This window comes from Ambystoma mexicanum, chromosome 10, assembly GCF_040938575.1.
Source record: "Ambystoma mexicanum isolate Mex_15411 chromosome 10, UKY_AmexF1_1, whole genome shotgun sequence".
Lineage (NCBI taxonomy): Eukaryota > Metazoa > Chordata > Amphibia > Caudata > Ambystomatidae > Ambystoma > Ambystoma mexicanum.
The window spans coordinates 1477135471-1477162051 of NC_090932.1; the positions used below are offsets into that span (position 1 = coordinate 1477135471).

General features: G+C 50.6%; 1 protein-coding gene across 8 annotated transcripts in view; it reads right to left on the reverse strand.

The window, feature by feature from the left end:
• KDM2B (lysine demethylase 2B) overlaps nucleotides 1-26581 on the reverse strand; it is a 1898564-nt gene that overhangs the window by 541904 nt on the left and 1330079 nt on the right. For all 8 annotated transcript variants that reach the window (XM_069619581.1, XM_069619583.1, XM_069619582.1 and 5 more), the window contains exon 13: nucleotides 3543-3773. In XM_069619581.1, coding sequence (XP_069475682.1) covers nucleotides 3543-3773 — 231 coding nt within the window. The remainder of the gene's footprint in view (nucleotides 1-3542; nucleotides 3774-26581) is intronic.

Consider the following 26581-nt stretch of genomic DNA (forward strand, 5'->3'; position numbering starts at 1 on the left):
GTAGTACATCAGAAACCATATTGCCTACCTGAAGCCCGAAAAATCATTGTTGTGAACAAATGCTCCAAGCTAACATAATAGAGCCATCTACCAGTCCCTGGTCCCCTCCTATTGTCCTTGTAGATGAGACAGACAAAAGCTGGAGATTTTGGATTGGCGTTCGCAACATCTCAGCCTTTGATGCATATCCCATGCCTCGAATAGGCGATCTTATCGATAAGCTGGGAAATGTCACATATTTATCTACCCTAGATTTGACCAAGGGTTATTGGCAAGTCCCATTGCATGGACTAGACAAAGTCTGCTTTTGTCACCCCTGTATGTTTATACCAATTCAAAGTCCTACCCTTTGGATTGCATCAGACCCGAGTGACCTTCCGACAAACTCCTTCAACCTTACTCAGAATTTTGCGGGGCGTACATTGACGATATAGTAATCCACAGTAACATCTGGGAGGAACATTTATACAATCTGTATACGCTAGTGAGAGCCTTAAGAAAAGCAGGGCTAACGGCCAATCCCAAAAAGTGCATATTGGCACGATCAGGATTTAAGATCTTTCCTCGGGTTGATTGGCTATTATGGAAGGTTTATACCTAACTTTTCTGCTAAGACTGTCAGGTTCACTGGCAAATTACGAAATGCGGAACCCCAGAAAAACTAAAATGGGATGATGAGCATGACAAATGCTATCAAACCCTGAAATACACCTTATGTCAAAGCCCCAACTTGAATGTCGTAGACTTTTCTAAAGAATTTACATTACAAACAGACACATCCCTGACTGGACTATGAGCAGTATTATCACAAATTCTTGATGGGCTGGAACATCCCATTTTATATGCTAGCAGGTAACAGTTTCCCCGGGAAAAGAACTATTCAGTGATTGAGTTGTAAGCTCTAGCAAAGAAATGGGCCATTTTACATCTCAGATATTACTTACTAGGCCGAAGGTTTAGGTTGGTTACCGACCATTCCCCCCCATTATGGATCAGTCAGAGGAAAGAGTGTAACCCATGAGTTAAGCAGTGGTTTTTGGACTTGCAACCCTATTACTTCTCAGTGGAACATAGAAACGTAGATTTCCTTTCGAGGTTACCCTGCAAAGCAAATCTGTCCAAATCGCATAGGGGAAGGGTGCGCGAGAAACCGGAAGGTGTTCCCTCACCTACTCCCCTGGGATCTTCCATTGAGGTGGCCATGGAAGGGCCATCGCTTTTGGATCCCGACCCTGGGGGTGGACAAGCGAGGGAGGATCACCCGAGTGGAGGATCACGGGGATTGAGCAGAGAATACCCGAGGGCGAGACATCGTACTACCCATCTGAAACCCCTTCCTCAGCTTTCGTGGGATATTTGCAATCCCATTCCATCTCCCTCGCCGATTTACAACAAATACTGGGAAGAAAAGGCAACTGAGACCAATGAGGATTAACTGCATGAAACAACTTGAGAAACAAAAGAAAGACTGCCACCTACTACCATTAGGTCGTCCCATTAATTGGGTCAGGCATTTTACACTGACAACTCACACCTGCCTCAACTTGACTCTTATGTAAAGTATAAAAGGTGTGGTTTTGCACAATCAAGAGAGCAAGCTGGGAATCCTGAAGGAGGCCAAGAAGCAGGGAGCTGAAGGGAGAGGAGCCTGGAGGATCCGGAGGAGAGAGACGTGCCATGACGCTGGCCCGGCGCCTGAGAGAGGCTGCAGTGTGGCTAGGGAGACGTGTCTCCATGGAGTTTGTTTGAGGCAGCCCGTGTGCTGCTGGCGGTGTGTGAAGGAGTGCTTGTTCCCTTGGGACATGCAACGATCTCAAGGGGTCCGAGGGGCAGGTGGTGAGACCCTGACCTCGATTCCATATGCCCCGAGAGGACCACTCGCTAGTGCAATGCAACCCAGTGAGTTTCAAAGGGGAAAGCGAGAAAAACTCAGAGAAAGCAAGAAAGATAGCAGAAAGCAAGAGAAAGGCACAGAGAGCAGAATGGGAAGAGAAAAGGCTTGAAAATAAATGAGAAGGGTGTGAGTGACTCAAAAGTGAAGTGAAGGTGCAAGTGAGCACCGGTGAACGAAACAAATGTGCAAGATGCACGGAAAGGAAAGAACAGGTGCATGGGTGCACGAAAACAAAGAAAGGAATGTGCAAGAGGCACAGTAAAGAAAACCCAAAGGGAAGGTGCCAGGGCCATGACAAACAGAGAAAGCAAGACAAAGAAGGTGCAAGTGAGCACAGCTGAGTGAATGGTCGTGCTTAGGACGAGCCAAGAACCTAGCGTTTTCGCAAGTCTCCTGTATTACCCCCATAAGTAGGTTGTGTGTGAAAGGAACTGTAAATAAGAGAAAGGCACATCTTGACAAGTTGAGATTTTGTGTTTGAAACTGGACTCATGTTGGGGAATTGAAAGGGCCTGCGCTTGGGGGAAGGAAACCCTAAGAGGCCTAATAAAAGGTGAACTTTTATTTGGTGAACCAAGGAGGCATACGCTTGGGGAAGGGAACCCTGAAAAACCTAGAAGAAACTGTTTTATTTGTGTTTAATTTGAAAATTGGAAGGAGTGAAGCTTGGGAAGGGAATCCCCAGGAATTAAAAACATTCGGAATTGTTGAACAGAGTATACATACTTTGTGGAAATTAACTAATTACCAATTTCTTTTTGATTTGCTAAACTTTGATGACACTAACCAAGCCACACCTGGTGAGAAGACCACCCGAAACCAGCTTAGGCATATATTTCTATTTGAATCACTATTTTCCTTTAAAGAGACTTCCTATCACATTTTATCAGAGAGTCGGAGGTAAGGATAGGTTTAGACAGGCAGATTTTGTTTTGGGACTTTCAGACATAGACGGCCCTTAGAAACAGGAGTTGAGGGAACCATCCCTTAAGAATTTAGTCCAGTTAGGTGTTACACCAACCCCAGCATTGTAGTAAATAAAGATTTTGAAAATATAACACTTACGTCTGTGTCTCTCTTGAGACCATGCCTTCCAGGGAAACCTTCGGTTGCAAAATTTAAATGGAGCCTCCTCCATCATAAGCACTGACGGCTAATTATACATACGAGAGCTAAAATTTGAGTTGTGCAGGTTAGTGAGGCTGAAAAGACCACACTAGCCCCAAACATAGCTTTATGATCCATAAGAAGTACTCTGATGGCTTCATAGACCTCAATGGAGGGAAAGTTGCAAAAAGTGAAAATGTCCCATGCAGTGGCAGATTCATTTCAGCTCCCAACTACTGCAACCAGAGCAATGGCTGAGAGAGTTAAGTGTGTTGACTCATGGAGCCTTACATGTTATTGCAAACACAATTTAGTGGTAGTCTGACAGGAATACCCCTCATAAAAGTAAATAAAAAGATACAAATTAAGGTTTCACTATGCTGTACTGCAATACTATGTGACGCGGTGCTTAAATGAGGCCTTATAGGAATACATTCAAACTCTGAACAAATACTTATTACATTGAGAAGTAATGGAGACCTGCACTCTTCTTTACAGGGAATGATCACAAAGCCAGAAACTGTTTCCTAAAAATACTTACAGCGATGCACTGCCTCATGATGCAGGACTGTTTCATCCTTCCAGGTCCTCCAAACTTTTTCATATCTTTGCAGAAATGACACTCGCCACATTCTGTGCGCAGACAGGCCTCGCATTTGCGGCATCGCGTTCTTCTCCTGCGTGCTCCTGCAGTAGAACGGTTAGCAGCCAACTTTACTGCAGAAGAAGGCGTAGGAGGAATCTTCGGTTTTGGTCTTCCTGCTACCTTATTCTAAAAGATAATATAAGAAGAAGAGGTTAGATAGTTAAAAAAAAACAAAAGAAAAAGGAAAAAAAAATGAACTATTCCAATGGCAATCCGAGAACTAGAAAAATAAACAAAATTAAACTGAAATTCTCAAAACACAGGGCAGGGATATCGGCAGCTTTGGCAGAACCCACCCATTAGCACTTTGTTTACTCCCTGAAGAAATTGACACCATTCTCCCTTCCATCTATACATAATTCGATTCTTAGAAGTCATGCATTATTATTCATGAGTTTTTTAAACTGATGTATGAGAAAGTATACTAGAATCACAACTAAGTTGTGCGCTGCTCAAGGAAAGTACAGTTTTACGCACATCCATTTACAGAAAGAAATCCTCCACATCCTGATCATGAACTTTACCATCTGGGATAAAAGTGATGCTTCATAACCTCAACATGACAAAATGCTATGAGAATAAATACATAAAACCTATAACAAAATTGAAAGAATAAACATGCTCCTTTGTTCAGTTCTGATCAGAATATAATAAATCAGCAAACCTAGACACAAGCTGGTCCCCCATTCGCCGTCTCCCACATCCAGTCGCCCACAAAATAGTAATATTCTGTGAAAACAAAATCATCTCCAAGGCATGGGTGCATTACTCAATGCACAGATTGCACACACCAACGTTATATTCCCCTTGTAAAACCAAAAATCATATGAAGCAATGCTATATGAAGCTCACTATTTTGGACATCTGTGGTATGGGGAAGAGTGGACAGCCCACCACTCTCTCCTGCACACAGCTGCAACGTAAAATTAAAGCATCTCTCTAAAGGAGGTGCCTATTGAAATGTCCAAGTCATAAGAATAGTTTTTCTGTCGGAGAAGAACACTGCTTGACCTACCCTTTTTTCTGCAGTGTATTGAGTCCAGGGAATTCGTCCCCTCTCCCCAACAGGGAGCCAACCCCTCTGGGACTTGGGAGGTGAGCCTGCTAAGTTTAATACCCACTAGAGGACACAGCAAGTTGGATACCGCTGGGGTAAACCTCCCACCCCCCCCTTAAGAGGGCAGGCAATCCCTAGACAGGGATTTAAGTTATCCTCCCCTCCCTTGTGCCAATCTTTATAGATATATGGGAGCTAATCTTTGTGATAAATGGCAACTGTATGCACGACTGGCTGGTGTGGTTTCTGACCCCATCCACAACTAAAGAGAGGCCGGAGAAGTAAGTTTCAATCAGATTTGAGGGAGGAGAGGAGAGCAGCTCGTGGAGCAGCAGAGACAGCAAAACCTCCACCTGGGAGGTGTGGCAGGAGACCGGAAGCACACTCCCAGCATGAAGAACCAAGGCGCGAACAAGCCTGCGGAATGCAAAGCAGACAGAAGACAGACTGGCTAGGCCTGGTCCCAGAGAGCCTAGAGAAGAGGAGGCCGCTCAAGTGGGAACGAACAGTAGCAATGAAAAGCAGAAGTGGGAGCCCCGCTGTTTAGCAGCGAGAAGGGAGCCACGCAGAACCTGAGGTAGAAGCCGGGGAAGTAAAGCCACATCGCCCTCCAGATCACCTGCACAGAGGAGCACTGCTCAGAAACAGGAAGTGCACGTCGCTCCAGGACATGTGGCAACAATGACACTTTCTAAATCAAAGAAATATTGTCTTGGAATAGTGACAGATCCAAAAGACCGATAGAATCAAGGCGAGAAACATACAAGTGTGCAAATGAGCAAAGTAAAATCACATGAAAGAAACCTGGCAGGAGATTATAGCAGGCACAGTCCAGTTTGCAAGTGTGAAAAGTAAATCGAATTAAAAGTCCTGGCATGAGAGTATAAAGTGTGTGTGTGTGTGGTGTGTGTGGTGTGTGGTGTGTGGGCGTGCGCGCGGGCGTGTGCGTGCGTGCGCGTGCGCGTGTGTGTGTGTAGCAAGTCACATAAAAAAGCCTCAGCAGGCGAGCATACCAGGACAGTCAAGTTTGAAAGTGTATAAAGCAGACCACATAAGGAAGAGCTGGCAGAAGAATACGTCGTACAATCTCTGAGCAAAGTCATATTAAAGGTGACCGAAACCTGGCAGGGAAGTACACCAGGTATCCTATGAAGTGTTTTGTTTGTTGACCAAAGAACTCTAATGAAGATGGATGCTCTTGGGAGTTTGGAGTATGTTGAAGAGAATCCAAGGGAAGTGAGCCATTCCCAGGAGCTGTGAACATGATCTAACTGGCTAAGAAAGTCCTGGCTGGGAAGTAGGCCTGGCAAAGTCAAAACTGTAAAGTAAATTGCAAATGTCAAGAGGAGGTAGTAATCTTTTGGAGTTGTATGACATTTATTTATCGTGTTGAACTTTGTTTTGCTGGAAAGGAACATAGGGAAGGGAGACATTCCCAGGAACTGTGAACACTATCACAGGGGGAGCCTTTTGGTTTGGGTTATCCCTTTTGGTGAACTTTAACAATTGTGCACTTTCCCAGACCCAAGACATTACCCATAGCACCTTAGAGTTACTTTTAGAATGTGAGGACTAGGATAGGACTTTGGACACAGGACATCTTATTTTTGAACAGCTTGATATTGGACAGTGTGAGAAGCCCAAGGGTATTCTCACTCCTAGACACGTTAGATCCTCTGCACAGGTGGCCAAGGAAAGGTCATCGCTATTGGATCCTGACCCTGGAGTAAAGTAAAATCACATGAAAAAAACCTGGCAGGAGATTATAGCAGGCACAGTCCAGTTTGCAAGTGTGAAAAGTCAATCGCATTAAAAGTCCTGGCATGAGAGTATAAAAGGCACAGACAAGTGTGTGTATGTGTGTGTAAAGCAAGTCACATAAAAAAGCCCCAGCAGGAGAGCATACCAGGAACAGTCAAGTTTGAAAGTGTATAAAGCAGACCACATAAGGAAGAGCTGGCAGAAGAATACGTCATACAATCTCTGAGCAAAGTCATATTAAAGGTGAACGAAACCTGGCAGGGCACCTGGAGGCAGAGAAACGAGGGAGATCACCTGAGTGGAGGGTCCTTGGGGACTGGGTGTGGTGTGCCCTTGGGCGAGACATGGTTTCCACCTTTCCCTAGCGACAACCATCCCAATCCTTCCTCAACAAGCCTTTTGGGTTGTTGTAAACCAGCTCCCCTCATTTCTCCACAGTTGATACTTGACAGTACTGGAATGAAGAAGAGGCAACTAAGAGCAGTGAAGACTATGCTCCTTTACCACTCTAGTATTGGGATGCGGAAGTTGCCTACTAAGAGCAGTGAAGGTCAGGCATGTCTCTTAATTATGGCGATGCCAGGCTGATTGGTTATCCACACCTGGACCCTGTTTGAAGGGCTGCAGGTGTATAAATGGAAACCCAACCCAGTGGCAAAGGGAAACGACAGGAGAATGACCAAGAGGCCGGTGCAGGCAGCGGAGAAACTTACAGTGTGGCATGGGAGTTGGAACTCCCTGGAGCAGATAGAAGGAGAAGGGATCCGTACAGGAAGGCTGTCCCTTTCCTTTCAGCTCGAAATGCTTGTTCCCCTGTGGTGGAGGACATCACAGGAGTGTCTGAGAGGCAGGAATCGGAGCCCTTACACTAAAGGCAGAAGGCACTGTGATCCGCAATGCAGCACAAACTCTTAAAAGCGACAGGTGAGTTTCTGGTGATTGAGAAACACTGTTCGTGTGTGTGAACACTTTATTTTCTGAATATTGTGTATCGGAGTGGTTGCGTCCCTCGGAATAGCATGTTTTTATAAATCTTCGATTCCTTTCACTGTCAATCATCAAACAGATGAGGAATACTTTTAAGCGGAGCGGTCGCATGTGACGAGAAACACATTTTCGAAGGTCTCAGACCATTGAACTATACAATTAAAGTGAAACTAACAAAATACAGATGAAGTGAAAATGAACCATAAGTCAGATGCTAACTATTGAATAGCAACCTGAATTAAAACCTTGCTACCAACCAAATTAAAACCTTTGGAAACCAAAAAGAGGAAAGAAACTTTACATTCAAGCACGCCATTGTGTGTTGAAGCGTTGAATGAACATTACAAGTCAATAATTATTTGTTGAAGTGCTAAAAGGAATATAATTCTTAATAAACCACAATGTGCTGAACTCTAATGCGACATTAAAGAACACACAAAGGATACGGAAACCGGATTTACAGTAACATTTTCAACATGTACGCAAACTATCTAAACCAACATTTGAAACAATATTTATTGAACTGTGTCACTTGAAACTTGGGGAAGGGAACCCCGAGTCCTACCCAGGAGCATTTCATTTCAATGTTATTTGAACTACGTGACTTGGAACTTGGGGAAGGGAACCCAGAGACCTGAATGATATGATATATGATATGATATATGGCATTTGTAACGCGCCTATACACAAGTGTTTCAAGCGTGACGAGGCAGGGAGGGGGGAACAAGGGGAAGACAGACAACGATCCTACTAGGCCAGGTGTCATTCAGACCGCGCAAGTGCAGGGAAAGGGGGAAGGGGAAAAAGTGCAAGGGGAAGGGGGAGGGGGGGGCAGTGCAGTACAAATAAGTAGAATAGAAATAAAATAATAAATAAATAGGGCCAGCTGGTGGCAAGTGCAAGGTAAGTGCAGACAAGTGCTGGGGGGGGGGAATACGAATATTGCATCCTAAATCTAAGAAAGGAAACTTTGAGACTTTTCTTGTGGAACCGTTTTACACTTGGGGAAGGAGAGCTGCAAGCTAGAAGAAGCTCAGAACTTTGTGTTAAAGATGGTTTTCTTTTTGGTTGCTGACATCCCTACACATTGTACAATTATAGTTGTGAGGGCAAGTATAGGGTTTGGATACAAAAGGAGAACAAGTTGAACTCTTGGACTCAGACTTTCCTTGGTTTTATTTAGGTAGGGAAACCCCACCTTAGCATAGGGAAAGTTATACCTTTTCCCATCCTGACATTTAAAATCAATAAAATTGATTGTTATGAATCTGTTGTCTGCGTCCTCCTTCATGATGCCTTCACAATGGACTAAGTTTTGGTTGAGGTAGGGAAATAAGAGTACAGAGAGTGAGACCTTTTTCCAACCCCTTTTATTTTGAATAAAGGTTTATAACCAAACATATGAGTTCTCCGTGTCTGCATCTCATTCTTTAAACTAACCACTCCAACAGTCACTGCCCAACACCTAAAGTTAACAAGCCGTATAGGTCGGAGAAAGGAGGTAAGGAATGTAGCACTGTGACAAGGAAGACCAGGACTGAGTAATGACGATTACAAGTAATCAAAATCCGATGTGCGTGACTGAACATTTATTATTATTTTAAATAAAAGGAAAAATATATATAAATCGAGGTACAAAAGACTGAGTTTATTTTGGTCGATTTACCATATTTTCTCTTGGCTGTTTGAATTTTATTTTTAAACATAACTTGTATTCGTTTTTTGGGGGTAATTCCATCAAAATCAGGACATGAACTCCTTGTCAATATTCCTTGTTGCATTCATTACTTACATGAAGATGTACCAAGCAAGCATTAAATACAAACTTCCTGCTGTACTGTCCAGAAAGCATTGCACAGCCAGCTAAAATGAGCCAATGGGGTGTGCGGGGTTGGGTCGAACCCGCTACAATTCCATTCTGTATGATTGGGTCCGGAATTGAAAGAAAAAACAAAACATGTGATGCTTAAGGAGCTAAGCAAAGGTGCTAGCCATAGGGCCCATACCGCCTTGTGATGTAGTAATCATGAGGTGAATATCCTTGAATCAAAGAGGGTTCCAAGAACTCAGTCCTGGGGCAATGCAATGTAAAAATCAAATGCAATTAAAATATATGGGAAAAGTTCCGGACCCCTTGAAGAAAAGCCTCTGTGAACAGCAGAGAGTAAAACAAGCAAAAGCCTGCAGACTTAGACAACATCCACTGACCCACAGATGCAAGCAGCTTTGTGGTGCACAGCATCCACAGTTTGAAATAAAACTGGAGAGTATAAAGAAGGAATATCAAAGAATACAGTATTGATTCATAGATCTACAGTACAGACAACCGCATTCAATAGGTTGGGTGGACCTATGAGAACCAGGTCCCAATGAAGGCATCACTGGAAAAAAAAATATATTAAAAAAAGAAAGTAATACAGACGGGAATCTAGCTAAGGGGAAAGCTAGACCGTGGAACATATTCTATGAACCAAACCCATAGATCTTCAGGAACCCTACGGCTATTACTGTAACTGGCAGGACTGGTCCAGTCAACACTGTTCTCGTCAACCTGTCAATTCATCAATCAAATCACATATCCCATATCAGCACTATAATGGTGCTGCTTACACAAGCAGCTCCTTTCCTGCATTTTCAATGACAACACCTCTAAATTGGACAGCCATGTTCCCACCAAAGCTCTCCATGCTCCCTGTTTCAGTAGCATAACAGAAATGGCTGACTGTTTTTCACCCTCACCCTCCGTACCCCTCAGGCAAAGCCACCTCCATCACTGCCACCCATCTGCTCAGTCATCCGACTCATGAAGCGCGTGTCTGCTGAGGCTTTCGTCGCCACCTTCTCACCCTCCCTCCCCCTTTGGCTGACGATCACCCTGACACAGCCCTCTCCGCACTCCACTCTGCTATTTGATACTCTTGATATCCTTGCTCCCGTCATGAGAATCCGCCTGAAGCCCAAAGCCAAGTGCAACTCTTGGTACGACGGAACAAGTTACTTACCTGTAACTGTTATTCTCCAGCATGGGTCTGGCATGGATTCACATGCTCATGAATATTCCCTGTCGTCAGGCTGGGAATTATCGGTAAAGAAAAAATCAGTTTCAGTTTAGTTTCTGAACTGTCTTTCTCCTAATAACCAATCACTGGTATCTGGGTCGTACTGCCCCCAGCCAATGACTGCCCTCTACCCAAGCCCCTCCTCTGGCAGCCATCTTCAGATTTGGTAGCACGTAAAGTGGCAGTAGGACCAAGAGAAGAGCCGCAGAGGGGTTGGAGGGAGGGTTTGCATGTGGATCCATGCCAGACCCATGCTGGAGAACAAAAATTACAGGTAAGTAACTTGTTCCTTATCCAGCATGGGGTCTGGCATGGATTCACATGCTCATGAATACAAGAATACATAGCAGTACACATATACACAACCACGGGAGGTGGCAAGGCTCAACATTAAGCATTTGCATTAACTCAACATTAAGCATCTCTTACCCCCTCACCAGGCCCACCTTCAGGCGAACAGGTTGCGCAGCACTGCCTGGCCGACTCTGAACTCCTCCAGGATTCCCGGTCGATGCAGTAGAATCTCGTGAAGGTGTGCGTCGACCTCCACATAGCAGCCCTGCAGATGTCCAGCAAGGGCACACCAGACAGGAACGCCGTGGTAGCAGTGATCGCTCTGGTTGAATGGGCTCTCGGACGGCCGGGCAACTGTCGGTTTGCCAACCAACGACGGTGCATGATGCAGCCGGAGAGCCATCTGGAAATGGAAGCCTTCGAGAGGGCCTTCCCTTGGTTCACCGGTCCAAAGTTCACAAACAGCTGTGATGTCTTCCGAAAACTCTTCGTGCGGTCCACGTAGAACTTCAGCGCTCTAGCCACAGCCAGCGAGTGCAAAGTTCTCTCGGCCGACAACGAAGGCAACGGGAAGTAAACAGGTAACAACACCAAGGGCTCGTTGAGATGGAAGTCCGACGGCACCTTGGGCATGAAGGAGGGGTGCATCCTCAGCACCACCCTCGTCTCGTGGAATGTCAGGTAGGGTGGTTTGCAGGAGAGGGCCTGGATCACTCCCACTCGTCGTGCGGAGGTGATGGCCACAAGAAACGCTGTCTTCCACGATAGGAACTTCAACGGTGCCGAATGCAGAGGCTCGAATGGCGGCCCCATGAGCCTGCTCAGCACCGCGTTGAGCTCCCACGCCTGGGCCGGAGCCTTCACCGGCGGGAATGATCGGAATAGTCCCTTCATAAACTCCTTCACCAGGCAATGAGACACAGAGATGATCACCCCGGAGTTCTGGTGTAGCCGGAAATCGCCGCTAGATGTATCTTGATGGAGGCATGAGCTAGCCCCGCCTTGGCCAGTGACAGCAGGTACGGCAGCACTTGAGGAGCCGTAATCCACAGAGGGTTAATCTTCCGTGCACGGCACCAGACAGAGAACCTCTTCCATTTGTGTCCATAGCACGAGAGTTGAGGACGCCCTGGCCTTTGCAAGCACGTCCTTGCAGTCCGCCGGCATATCGTACCCTCCAAACTCTAGTGCTGCAGGAGCCAAGCCTGCAAGTTCAGCGACCCCGGGTCGTGGTGGAGGATGGCGCCTCCTTCTCTGGCGAGGAGATCCGCATCTGTCGGCAGTTTGACTGGGGGGGTGGGGGGGCTTCGCTGACATGTCCAGAAGGTCTGGGAACCAGATCTGCCTCGGACACGCCGGTGCAATGAGGATCATCCTGCACCGGGACCGTCTGAGTTTGTTGATGAGTCGCAGCAGCAACGGCAACGGTGGGAACGCATACAAAACAGGCCATCCCAGGGGAATGAGGCATCGCCCTTGCTCCCCGGCTGGGGAAACCTGCTAGCGAACCTCTGGCACTTGGTGTTCGTCACCGTCGCGAATAGGTCGATCTGGGGATTGCCCCATCGTTGGAAAAGTAGATCCACTTGATCCTGACGCAGTTCCCACTCGTGGCACAAGCCTCTGCTGAGCGAGTTGGTGATGGTGTTCTTTATTCCTGCCAGATGGAAGGGTACCAGAGACATCCCTTGGGCGATGGCCCAGTGCCACAGATCCTGGGATTCCTTGGATAGGGCTGGGGATCTGGTGCCTCCCTGCTTCCGGATGAAGAACATCGTGGTGGTGTTGTCGGTGAAGATACTTACCACCTTGCCCTTGAGGGACGGGAGGAACGACCCGAGGGCCCAGAACACGACTCAGAGCTCTAGGACATTGATGTGTGGAGACCTCTCCTCCGGGAGGCAAATGCCTCTTGCGTGGAGATCTCCGGTGTGTGCTCCCCATCCCTCCAGGGAGGCATCCGTCGTCACCGTCTCCTGATGTGCCGGGGTCTGGAAGTCCATACCCGCCGCCAGATGCGCGCGTGTAGCCCACCACCGGATCACTTGGCGGAAGGTCTCGTTGAGCGAGATCCTGTCTTCGAAGCTGCCCGCCGCCGGCATTCAACGGGCATCGAGGAACTCTTGCAGTGGACGCATCCGCAACCTGCACAAGCGCACGAGGTAGATGCACGAGGACATCATGCCGAGCAGGGACTTGATGGACCTCACCCTGGCCACGTCCATGGTCGACAGCCGTTGCACCTTGCTCAGGATGGCCTTTGTCCGTTCCTCCGATGAAGAAGCCAATCGCGCCACTGTGTCGAGCCTGGCTCCCAGGAACAGGGCGACTTGCAGCGGCACCAAGTGGGATTTTTCACGAAGTTGATCGAGAATCCCAGATCCGTGAGCAGTTGGACAGTCTTCGCTGTGTGCACGACGGCGAGTTCTCTTGTCTTTGCTCGGATGAGCCAATCGTCCAGGTAGGGGTAGACATGGATCCCCTGTAGGCGCAGCTGCGCCACCACCGGTGCCAGGCACTTGGTGAATACCCTGGGTGCCGACTTCAATCCGAAGGGAAGGGCCTTGAACTGATAGTGTCGCCCTTGGACTACGAATCTCAGAAACTTTCGGTGTCCTTTTAGAATGGGGATGTGAAAGCAGGCATCCTCCAGGTCCAGCGACGATAGGAAGTCGCCTTCCTCCAGCTGTCCCAGCACGTGCTGGAAGGTGTCCATCCTGAACTTCTGGGACTTGATGTACTTGTTTAGACGACGAAGGTCCAGGATGGGTCGCCAGCCGCTGGTCTTCTTTCTTATGAGGAAGTATCGCGAGTACACTCCGGAGCCCCGGAGCCTCTTTGGAACGAGCTCAATGGCTCCTTTCTTCAGCATCGTCCTTACTTCCAGCAGCAGTTGAGGGACGTGGTTTTCCTTCCTGGCCACGGGTGGAATGCGGGGACACTTCTTTAGATACTCGAGTGTGCCCGCGGGCCAAGGCATCTAGCACCCATCCGTCGGTGGAGATGGACTCCCACACGCTGACTAACTTCGCCAGCCGGCCTCCCACTGGGGTGCTCAGGTGGGGGCCCAACGCTACGGCCGGTTCAGTCCTGCTTGGCACCGGCCTTGCCTCCGGAGTTCCGAAAGGGCGACCGTTGTCGTTGTATAACACCCAAGGCCCGAGCCGTCTGTGTCAGCCTTGATGGCCCGCAGTGACTCGTCCACTGTCTTGCCAAACAGGTTGTTCCCGTCGAAAGGCATGTCCAGGACTCTGGTCTGCACGTCTTGGCAGAAATTGGTTGCCTCGAGACAACCACGCCGGCGAAGGCAAACGCTGTTGTCCATCTGGCGAAAACCGTTGTCAGCAATGTCTGTGGCCACCGTTATGGCGTGGTCTGACGCCACCTCGCCTTCCTGTAGGATCTCCAGGGCCTCAGCCTGTTAGGGAGAATTCTCAGTCTATGGCTAATTTCCCTTACCTATAGAGTCCCCCAGCAGCTTTGCTGGATTTGAAGGGTTTGTTTCTTTTTACCTGCTAAGAGTGAGACTCTTTTTCCCACTCTTAGGCATTTTTGCTATGTGTGTTCTAGGCTATTTTTGTGTTTAATGTCTATGGGATTTTCTCAACCCCATAGGAACCATCTTTATCCACATGTGTTACACAGCACCCTCCATGCAGTGACACGGGTGTCGTAGCGACCCCCAACCATAGACTCCATACCCTGGGACGGACTACTGTCTTCCAGGGCATGTAAAGTCCCAATTGACTTTACTAGTCAATTTTTATGAACTTAACCAGTACAACCCATCTTACTATGGAGGTACTGGAAAGGGGTAATAGTTTTTCCCTCATGTTCATTTTCGAGGGGTTACCGTACAGTCCCTCTCTCTAAAGTTTCTGGCTGGTGGCAGTGGTTACTACCATAAATATTCGACCGCAAATATTTCCTTATGGGATTTTCCCATTGTTCGAGGCTACCACTTTTTCTGACAGCCTCTAACATACCGCCGGTGTATTTTAATATTAACTTTACTCCGGTAGGTTTTATTTGCCAGAACTTTAATATAACTTATTTCTCGTGTCTTTCTCTAAACTCCTATCCCAGGTCGGGGATCCTTTGTTCGTCCTTTTGGCAGACTTCTGCCAAGAAGCCCTCTTTTCGGCAGCCACTGAGTCTGGGGTGGGTCCGTTGTGTGGGAGGGGGAGTAGGACCCCTGGACAGGGTTGCCTCTGCAACCCATGTCGCACTCTATCCTGATAGGCTGGAGGGTTTCCCGCCAAGATGACCACTCCACTTTCTGAGTGAACGCTAGGTTGTATGGGGATCTTTTTGCATAAAAGCAGGGTCCAGAGGACTGGAAGAGCAAGACGTCGCCACTGGAACGAAGAAGCCGAAGAGGAGAGAAGCCAAAGACATCTGCAACGACTGAACCACTGCTGCAGCGTCTCACCACTTTTCTCCACACGACGAGAGAAGATCTTCCTCTGTAAAAGCCTTCTTCCCTTGAGCTGGTGGGGCCAACCAGTTTGCCAATCGCCTTCCTGGACCTACCTTGGTCGAATCACCAGTACTCTGTACTCGAAGGCCAGCTAGCCAAGCACCAGTCCACCCGGACTGCGATTTAAAAGAGCATACCTTTTATTCGTCGGGCAGCACCGCGGCTAGTTTCATTCCTGGGTAGTGCAGTAACTCGAACCTTCCTCCACGACGAGAGCCTCTCTTCCTCTACTGGATCCCCCAAACTGCAGGAACTACCAGGAACAACTGCCACCGCAGGAGCCACTTCTTCATTTAAAAGGTACATTGTTCCGCCAGGCCACCCTTTCTTTGCGGTAGCACTAAAGGTGTTTTAAATCCTTTACCTACCTGTTGGGTTGGCTGCCCCTCTCTTGTCTTTCGCTTTCTGCATCCACCTTTTCAAAATCATTAACCATGACTGAAGCTACGTGAACATTTCGCTCCTGGGCCCTGACTCTGGCACAGGCCTATTGACTCTGGCTACATTTTTTAGATCTGCCTTCATTAGATTGATTCTCAACTCAAATTGTGTTGGTGCTTCTGCTAACTACCCTTTTCTTCCCTTTGCTAAACCTTGTGAAATGCCATTTTGCTCAGTTTTCATTTAAGTATATTCTATACCGATGCACTATCTTGTTTAAACTGGTTCGCAAACTTATGGGAAGTGCTGCTAGGGTGTGTAAGAAGCTATCTCTATATAACTTGTGCTTATAACTTGTGCTTCCCCTCCCTTGTGAGAAATTGTTAGAGCATCCCTTGTGTGTAGTGTTCACTGTGCCGTTTTGCTCAGTTTTCACTCTGGTTCACTTGGTCTACAATTTAACTAGGGAGTGTGTATATTTTTCCTTGACTTAATTTTAACTTGCTTGAGGACTGTGATAAATGTGTTTTACTAGAAGTGTATAAAATAAATATATATCTACTTTTTAATACAAAGCTTTGGTCAGTATTTCCTTGTCCCAAAGTACTGTAGGCCTAATGTGTAAACCCTGAATACTGGTCATCTCACTCTTGAGATAAGTCACAGCTATCAACTAAATCTTTGTGGTACAGACTGATACCAAATGGGATTCATTGCTCTCACCTGTAGTCTTAATCTTCTGTAGTGCTCCCTAAGGGAACTGCACAGGATTCTGCCTAACACAGCCCTCTTGTCGTCCGGGAGTAAGTCCAGCAGGGGGGCGATCTTAAACCACAGCTCCCTGTCATAGCGGGCCACAATCGCGAGGGCGTTGGCCGCTTTGATTGTCGTCGCCGCCGACGAGATGGTACGCCGTCCCATGGTGTCCAGTTTCTTCCCCTCGCCGTCCGGCGGGGAGGTCGAAGTTGAAGCCGTCGCCCCCGCCGCTTTCTTCTTGGCTGCCGCAGAGATGACCGAATCCGGGGTCGGCTGCGCCCTAAGGCATATCGGGGGGGGGGGCGGAATCCGGGACCCAGTACTTCTTCTCGTACTGGTCTCTCTTGGCAGGGTTCTTCAGGAGCGACAGCCCCTCGTCCCAGATGTCGTCAAGTAAAGGAACCGAGAGTAACGTCTTCCTCTTGGCCTCACGCCGTTGATAGAGGAAACCTTCCTTCTTCTGTTCCTCAGAGCAGAGCTGGAAGAGCTCGGATGCCCTGGCGATCATGGCATGGAAGGAACCAATTTCGTTGGGCGGGGAGCCCCGAGGAGGTGGTGATGGAAGGCCCATCCCGTCGTCACCACCGTCGTCATCCGTCCCCGTCGTGGCCGTCTCCGTTTACGTGTATGTGTCATCACTCGGATCAGGAGAAGGAGATGAAGGCTGGAAGGGAGGGGGTGGGGGGGTGAGTTCTCCTCTGCTTGCTTGGAGAGCTTCCCGACGGTCCAGGCTCAGCTGGATCGTCCGTTGGGGGTAAGGGCAACCTTGTCCTCATCTCCGTACACAAGGCCTGAATCGCCATCAAGATTGCTCCAGAGTTGTCTTGTGGCCCAGGCACCGGCTGCGACGGGCGCGACGGTTGGGGAGTGGAATCCTCCGCCTCCATGGGCTCCTCATCGGCACCACCGTCACTTTCTGTGTACGCCTCGTCAGGATCCCTCCCGTGGGACCAAACTTCTTGTTCAGGATCTTCGCGACTCCAGCCAGCTCCTCTTCAGAGGCTGTATCTGTGTCTGTGATGGCCACCTGCCCACCCCCTTTTTTCCACCCGGGGTTTCATGGGGGTCTTATCGATGGGCTGAAAAGAGGATTCCCTCCGCGGTGGCAGGGAAACTCTAGGCCCCGAGGTCGCCTCCACTGGGGTAGCCACCACAGGCTTCGCGAGGGCCGCCACGACTCCCTCGATAGCGGCCTTAGCAGGGTGAATCAGGACCTTCGCGACTTTGGGCGCGCCCGAGGCCTTCACCTTGGGGGGAGGGGGGTCACCGCCTCGCTCCCCCTCGGCTGTCTCCATCGGGATCGAGCAGGGCTTCTCCCGATGCTTACCCGGGTTCTCCGATTTACTCTTCCCCGAGCCAGAGCGTTGGCTCGTGGTTGATAGCGTCAGTGAAATTGCGCCCTGTCTGGCAGCCGAGGAGCCCGACCGATCGGTGCTCCCGGTGCCCGCAGTGCTTTGCCTTTTGGTGGGCCCCTGTCGCCGGAGCGCCCTCAAAGTTCTTAGAAGAGCACTCAGACTTCTTTCTTCTTCTCACCTACTGCTGGGCTCTTCCCGTCCAGCCAGTTGGTGAGGCGGATACGCTGATCCTTCATAGTCCGTTCCGACATGTTCTTGCAAAACGCACAGTCCTTCTCCACGTGCGTTTTGTCTTCGTGAAGGCAGTAGAGGCATCTGGAATGCTCATCCTCCTTGAAGACATTCTGCAATCCGCATCCAGGGCAGCTCCTAAACAGCTTGGATCCGGGCATCGCGTTTCCTTTGTCCTGGGCCATGTCCATGCGGGGTAGGCCTCAAAGATCTTCCGGAATCTTCCAAGAAGCGAAACTCGACAAGAACTTCGCCCTTGAGGGGCGTAGAAAATTCCCAAACGGGTCCCCGTTGATCGGAAGTAGAAACGGTGGAGCTTGAGGCTCGATTGACTGAAAAAATAAGATTAAACTATTTGAAAAATCGCAAAACGCAGTAACAGCTCGAGAGCTATAGCACGAGGACTCCCAACACTAGAACGTGCGGTAAAAATCTGAAGATGGCTGCCAGAGGAGGGCTTAGGAAGAGGGCAGTCATTGGCTGGGGGCAGTATGACCCAGAGACCAGTGATTGGTTATTAGGAGAAAGACAATTCAGAAACTAAACTGAAACTGATTTTTTCTTTACCGAGGATTCCCAGCCTTACGACGGGGAATATTCATGAGCATGTGAATCCGTGCCAGACCCCATGCTGGAGAACCATAAAACGCAAGTGTAGGGGAAGTGAGAGGAAATGGTGTGCTTCATATACATCCTCTGACAACTGGCCTGCCGCCTGCCGCCTGCTGCAAAGGCAATACCGGCTCTCTGTCCTAACCAAGAAGAGAGCGCATATCCAAGCCCGCGTCTCTGCAGCATCAAACAACTCGGCTGAACTCTTTAAAGTCTGCAAGGAACTTGCCAATCCGTCCGCACTCTCTGCATTTCCTGTCCCCTCCCAGGCCCTCTGTACGGCACTGGCGTCTCACTTGATCTCCAAAACTCAGGACATCCTGTCCTCTTTCTCTCTCCTCCTGTCCCCTCCCTCCCCCCACTCCCTGTTCTCCCTATGGCTGCTCTGCAGCCGCCTCTCCTCCCTCCTTCTCTGGATTTCCCCTGTTCTCCACAGACAAGGTTTCTAGACAAGTCCTATCTATGAAAGTCTCGTCGAAAGGACAGGTTCACCGCTGTTCCTCCAAAACCATCAAGGGCCATATTGACTCCCTGGCTCCTGCCCTGGCTGATTTCTGCAATCACTCCTTTGCCACTGGAGTCTTCCCATCCCCCTGAAGCACTCACTTGTGCACCCTCTTCTTAAGAAACCCACTGCCAACCCCAGCTGCCCAGCCACTATCCAATCTCCATCACTCCCTTCCTGGGCAAGCTCCTGCAGAAACTGGTTATCTCCCAGCGTAATGTCCACACTGAATCTGTTGATTGTCTTCATGACCATCAGTCTGGCTTCAGAGCTGCCAAAAGCAAAAAACTGCTCTCCTGAACATCCGTGAAGACCTGCTCTCCAACCTTGACTCTAATACTCCTTGCGTCCTCGTCCTGCTTGATCTCTCCTCTGCCTTTGACACCGTCAACCATGCCATCGTGCTGGGGGGGCGTGGCTACATGGCTGCGTGAGAGGTCGTGTTACCGAGGGGCTCCTACAGATCCGCCACGAATCCTGGGAAGCAATCCTGCTTAAAATCTGCTAAGCACAACAGAAACATGCCCACGGGCTCACGAATATCATGGGCATTTGACAAGCACAAAATGAAAAAGATCTGTGGCGCTGGAGGCCAGTACTAGGCGGATAAGAGTCTGACAAGCCTGACTCTTGATGGGACAAAATAGCAGACGCTGGAACAAAGGACCTCGCGGGGCATGCGACCTACGAGAATACAATGCTGGGGAGGAAGACAGGATGCGCGTAATGAACTGAAGGGAGACTTTCTTCACGTCCATTTCGGATTGAAGATACACCCGACCTGGCGAAGGACGACTGCGACGTTGAGTTGGCCCCCCGCAGCAAGAAGGGAGCAAAGCATGCGGAGGATGGCGCAGTGCCAGTGAAATTGGAGCGCCAGGGTGAATGCTGCTGCGAAACAAAGGACAACAGGCACCGCTGGTACGCAATCATAACACCCCGTGCCCCCAACTCTGTGACAGTACTCCGGCACAGTAAGGTAAAAGCAGCATAACTCTACCTGGCACGGATCGCTTGAGGAGGTGCAGCCTGAACTGACACAAGGAGCGGTCACCCGGCAACTCTCTCCTGGACGGAGGTAAAGGGAGACGTGGCCCGCTGCATCAGCCCCCGACAGCCTCTCGGAGCGTATACAGACCCCACGCTCGAGAGGGGGCAACATTGTTGCAATAAGAACACGGGCGGCGGGCCGTGCTGCGGAAGCAGGGGAATCCGGCACTGCGCACATAAAGTACTTTAACAATCGTGCCTCGCACGGGTGCCGGGCGCGCCAGACGCCAAGTGTGGGATGACATTGGAGCCTGTGGGACTGCACCCTGCAACGAGACCCACATCTATATCGATACTGGGCACCTCATGGGCCCGAGATGCAGCAGCAGCAGAGTGGGATGAGCACCTAACAGCCCCAAGAGATAAGAGCATAGGTATATCACCACAGCACCAAAGACACGGGTTGAAGTGGTGTGCCAGAGCAGAGCTGTAGTTCACTGGACCCGCATTAACTCCAACACAGGCCTCCAGGACACGCAGTCGGCGTGAGGCCCCACTAATATAAAGTAGACCGACAAGGTGGACACCGAGAAACTGTTGCATAGAGGCAAAAGGTAGGAGACACCCTCTAGCCCATGCATGAAGTACAGAGAGGAGCACAGCGAGGGGTGCCTGGCTGAGACCTCTAAAATCATTTGGCGGGGCTCACTGCTAACGTGTGCTGGGCTGGTGTTCATGCGTGGAGAGACCCATGTGAACTTGGGTGTGTGCCTGTGGAGTCACACCGGCAGGGGCTGGAGACTTGGGAAGACACTGCCCACTCTGGGAGCAGTTCGGTAGTTCCATTGGCTTGGCCCACCCGGTCCCGAGTACCACAAACAGCTTAACCTAACGAAGGCCAGAGGCCACACGCTGCAGTGCCTGCACACGTTTCCATGGTACACCAAGATGACCAACAAACTGCCCAGGATGAAAGGCAAGAAACCCACGCTCGAGGAATACGCCGGGACGCCTCCGGGGGCAGAAGGGGCCAGGAGCAAAGACAAAACCCTCGCTGGAGGCACGGACACCATGGGCAAAGATCAAGAGATTCTGGCCGCGATTGCTGACCTAAAAGTGGCTTGGGAAACCAAACTAGGACTGGCCATGAACGAGCTGAAGGTAGCACTAGAGCTCAAAGTTGGGGCAGTACAAGAGGAGGTGAATCTCCTCCGGCAAGACGTCAGAGCATTGGCAGAACGCACAGGGGACCTAGAAAAAGAGGTGGCGCTGAATACGGAGGCGTGCGCTGCCCACAAATCTTAACTCCATGCTCTGGTACAACGTGTGGGCAACTTGGAGAGTAGGGCGGAGGAGGCGGAGGGACGGTCCCGAAGGAATAAAATACGAATCGTGGGTTTGCCAGAAGGGGCCGAGGGACTCAACCCTACAGAGTACATTGAGTCAATGCTGCTGCAGGAGATAACCGGAGGGGTGCTGACTCAGGGGTTTGCTGTGGAAAGGGCGCACAGAGCCCGATGAGGAAGCCACCACCGGGGAACCCCCCCCCCCAGGCCGGTGATAGCTAAAATCCTGAATTATCGTGATCGGGAGAAAATCCTTGAGCACTTCCGAAAGGGTGGAATGATACAAAGGGCATCAGCATATATAACTGCATACACGGATTACTCCCTGCAGGTGCAACGCCGACGCATGAACTTTGGGACCATGAAAAGGAGGCTGCGTGAGGCAGGTTACAAATACATGCTGATCTACCCGGCAAAACTGAAGGTGTGCCATAAGAGCAGGAGAACAAGTTACTCTTACCTGGTAACGTTCTTTCGATGCGATGGTCCGACGACGTATTCCATATCTATGACAATAATCACCACAGCTGTGCTGCATCGGAAAATCTTCGGCGTCTGCGTCGATGACCGCAACTAAAAATACAGTTTTGAGAGTTAACAGTCTCATAGGGCATGAATGCAAAGGCTCAAACGGAGCAGCCATCAGAAACTTGAGAACAAGGTTCAAATCCCAACCGGGCACCTGGAAAGGTGACGGAGGGAACACATTAGTGAGCCCTTTCAGAAACTGAGCAATTAAAGGAATTTTAAAATAGGAACACTCTTCAGACGAGCACTTAAATATGGACAGCGCCGCCAGGTAACCTTTAATGGTACCCACTTGAAGGCCCCTGTGGGCCAAAGAAAGCAAAAAAGACAGAACCATGGGAATGTCACATGCAAAAGGATCCACATTCTTAACCCTGCACGAGTCGCAGAACTTTCTCCAACGACAACGGTACAGGGACTTTGTTGCGGGCCTTCTGGCCGAAAGCAAAACCTCCATCACGTCTTCAGGGAGGTCCCAATCCTTATACCTCAACTTTTCAGAAACCAAGCGTGAAGGTTGAGGGACCTGACCTATGGATGGAGAACCTGACCCCCCTCCCGTGAGAGCAGATCGTTTCGGTAGGGAAGACGACGTGGAGGGCAGATGGAAAAGTCGAGAAGGTCCGGGTACCACGTCCTCCGGGCCCACGCCGGAGCAATGAGGATCATCTGGGAACCGAACCTCCGCAACCTCCGCAGTACTTGCGGGATGACGGGGACTGGAGGAAACGCGTACAGCAGTGGGAATGACCACTCCACCACGAACGCGTCTCCTAAGGCTCAGTTTGGAGGAAATTCCCGCGAGCAGAACCTCTCGCACTTCCGGTTGACACTGGAGGCGAAGAGATCCACATGAGGGGTCCCCCAAAGGGCGAAGATCTCCAGGAGAATCTCCTGAGCCAACTCCCACTCGTGAGAGATCGCGCTCTGCCTGCTCAGAGTGTCCGTCTCGTTTACGTCTCCTGCCAGATGAACTGCCGAGATCAAAACTTCCTGCTGGATTGCCCAGAACCAGAGCTGCATCGCCTCCCTGCACAGAGGAAGTGACCCTGCCCCCCCCTTTTTGTTGAGGTAGTGCATGGCCACCGTGCTTTCCGTCAGGATCAGGACATTCTTTCCTCACACAGTCGGCAGAAAAGCCTTCAGGGCTAGCCTGACAGCCCTCAGCTCCAACAGATTGATATGGAGTCTGGACTCCGACGGAGACCAACGACCGCTGTCAACCAGTTGTCATGAGCTCCCCATCCCGTGAGGGATGCATCTGTCACGATCGTCCCCTCCGGCCAGGGCAACCAAAATGGAGCCCCCCTCATCAGATTGCCTTCGTCAGCCCACCACAGAAGGTCCGGGCGACCAAAGACGGCACCTGAACATGGTCCGACATCCTGCCGGAGGACTGAGACCACTGGAGCTTGAGTGCCCATTGCAAAGATCTCATCCGCAACCTGGCCTCTGGCACCAGAAGAATGCAGGATGCCATGAGGCCGAGGAGTCTCAAGAACTCGAACGCTGGGAGAGTCTGGGCAAGTTGAAACTTGTGCACCATCTGCTGAATGTGATGAGCACTCACCTGGGGAGGAAAACACTGCCACAGGGACGTGCCGAGCACCGCTCCGATGTACTGGGGCCTCTGAGTAGGTGTCAAATGGGACTTCTTTAAGTTGAGGGAGAAGCCCAGCTTGTGGAGGGAGTGGCAGGTGACTGACAGATGATCCAGGACTTGCTCCGGAGAGCGCGCCCTGATCAACCAATCGTCCAGTTAGGGGTAGACGTGAATCCCCCCTTTCCTGAGGTGCGCTGCCACCACTACCATGAGTTTGGTGAAGACCCTCGGGCGGAGGTCAATCCGAACGGCAGGACCCGAAACTGAAAGTGTGAGTCGCCAACCGCAAACCTCAGGTACTTCTTGGGCTTTGGATGGATCGGCACATGACAATTAGCGTCCTTGAGGTCGAGAGACACCAACCAGTCCTGAAGTTGAAGGGCCTGGAGGACTTGAGAGAGAGTAACCATCTTGAACTTGTCCTTCCTGAGGAGTTTGTTCAAACCGTGCAAGTCCATGATGGGTCTCAATCCCCCGTCTTTCTTGGAAATCAAAAAATAAGGGGAATACCATCCCTTGTTCCTCTCCGCTACAGGCACCAGTTCTATGGCGCCTTTCTCCAGCAGGGATTGAATTTCCTGAGCAAGGAGCGGATCTGGACTCTTCAAAGAGAGATTCCCCGGTGGATTGTCTTGAGGCCTCTGCCGGAAAGGAAAGGAAGACAGTAGCCGTGGGTTCTGATTTCCAGAACCCACACATCTGAAGTAATGGTGCGCCACTCTGCAAGATGCTGCGCCAGCCTTCACCCAACCGGCGAACCATGGGACATGGCCTCATGACGGAGCTAAAGCGGCTGCGGCGTTGGCTGAGGGCAAAGAGGCAACAGCCCGAGCGGCCTTGGCACCTCAAGTACATTGTTTTCCACCTCTGGCACTCCTACGGTGGCCCCTTTGGATGAGGATGAGCAATAACGAAAGGAACCTCCCCTCCATTGCTCTCCCCTAGGACGAAAAGGCGGAGGCTGTCGAACTGCAGCGCCCAACGACTTCGCTGCAGCTTTTGAGGTCTGCAACCTCTCAAGGCTCTTGTCAGCCTTGCTGCCAAAAAGATGTTCCCCGTCAAAGGGCATGTTGAGGAGCCGGGCCTGCACATCAGGAGCAAACCCCGACTTCCGCACGGTGCTCGCCGCCATGGACCGGCTGACGCAATCTGCCATGTCCAAACCCGACTGAACGGCCTCACACATAGCATCCTTGCCATCCTGGACCATGGCAAGGAAACCATCCCGTTCATCCCCTTTGGGAATATGTTCAGCTGCCAAGGAAACAGTTCCACAGAGTGTGCGTGAAACGAGACAAGGGACAAATGGAGTTGGCCGCCTGAAGCGCCATACCCCCTGCAGAACACTTTCTTCGCCCAGCCGTCAAAACGCTTGTCGTCCCCATCAGGAGGGATGGTAGGGTACGACGCCTGCTTTGCCAGGGCCGTAGCCGCCTGCACCACCAAACTCTCCGAAGTAGGGTGCTTGGACAAGTAGCAGGGGTCACTACTGGCTGGGCAGTATTTTCGCGGCAAAGACTTGCTCACTGCCGGGAGACTCTCCGCTGCTGTCCAATCCGCTGCCACCCTTCTTTGCAGAGCCATATGGAATGGCAATACCGGGTCGGTTGGTGGACCAATATCGAGGATATCCGTAAGGGCATCCTGAACAATCTCCCCTGGGGGAGCAGACCATCCTAAGTACTCAGTGACCCGTGACATAAGGCGCCGGTACGAAGAATCGGCATGTGTGCCAGGCTCAGGCCTACAAAACTCCACCTCCGGAGAGGTGTCCAGCCCACTAGCGTCATGCAGGGACTGCCTCAGGTCCTCAAACTGGCTATGGCCCGAGAGAATCTCGTCAGGCACCGTGTCAGGCACCATGCCATCATCAGAGCCCTCATCCACCTCTGAAATGAATTCCAGATGGCGGTAAGAAGGCACAGAACTGGAACCAAAGCCATGCTTGACCTTGGCCAGAGCCTTTCTAGGTGGTTCCCCCGAGCCACGGGGTACCCCTGTCGACACAGCCCCGAAAGGCGTCGAGTGAATCGGCGCCGAGAGAATCTGCTTCGCCGAGAGAATCTGCATCAACGATAGACGTGGCGCCGACAGCATCGACGGCGTCGACACAGGCCTCAAGGGCGGAGCCATAAGCCTGTCCCTCGACATCCTGGGCGCCGACGACTTCCTCGGAGGCGGAGCCTCGAAAGAGTCCGTCAACGACCTCGGCGCCACAGGCGTCGATCTCTTCCTCGAAGACTTCACAGGCTCACTCGGTCTCGAGCGCGTCGAGGACCGGGACCTGGACCGGGCATGCCGAGAACGATTCCCCTTGTCCGAGCGGGACCTTTCCCTCGAATCATGACGACCACCCGAGCCTGAAGGCGTGCGAGCAGTGTCTCTCGGCTGATCACGACTGACCCCACTCGGAGGCGCGGACGGACCAGTGCCCTGCGATTCGAGAATCGCCAACATTTTCTTCACAAAGGAAGCCCATTCCTCCGGTGTCGCATGCTTGGTGGGGCAAGCGACCCACCGATGGGCGTAGTCCTCAGACGAGGAAGGAGACCGATGACGGCGCTTCCGGGGGTGCCTCGAAGAGGCAGAGGAGTGGCGAGACCGACTCCGGGACCGAGACCCACTGGACTTCCGACGATGACGCGGAGAGTCGCCTCTCGAATCATCCGTCGAAAGTCCCGCAGACCTCGACTTCCGGGGTTTGGACACCTTACCTACCGACAACAACTTCCTGCGCTCCCGCAATGCTTTGGACGTGAGCGACTGACAGTAGACACAGACATCCATGTCATGGGCCTCCCCGAGGCACTAGAGGCAGGCGTCGTGCTAGTCCGTCACCGACATTTTGGACCCACAGTGCCCGCATTTCTTAAAGCCCGGACGCGGGGTTGAAGACGAGGTAGACATCTTCACGAAGAATAACTTCGCAAACGAATAGGTTCGAAGAACCGAGATGAACAACAGAAACGCCAAAGAGTCGAGGCGTACC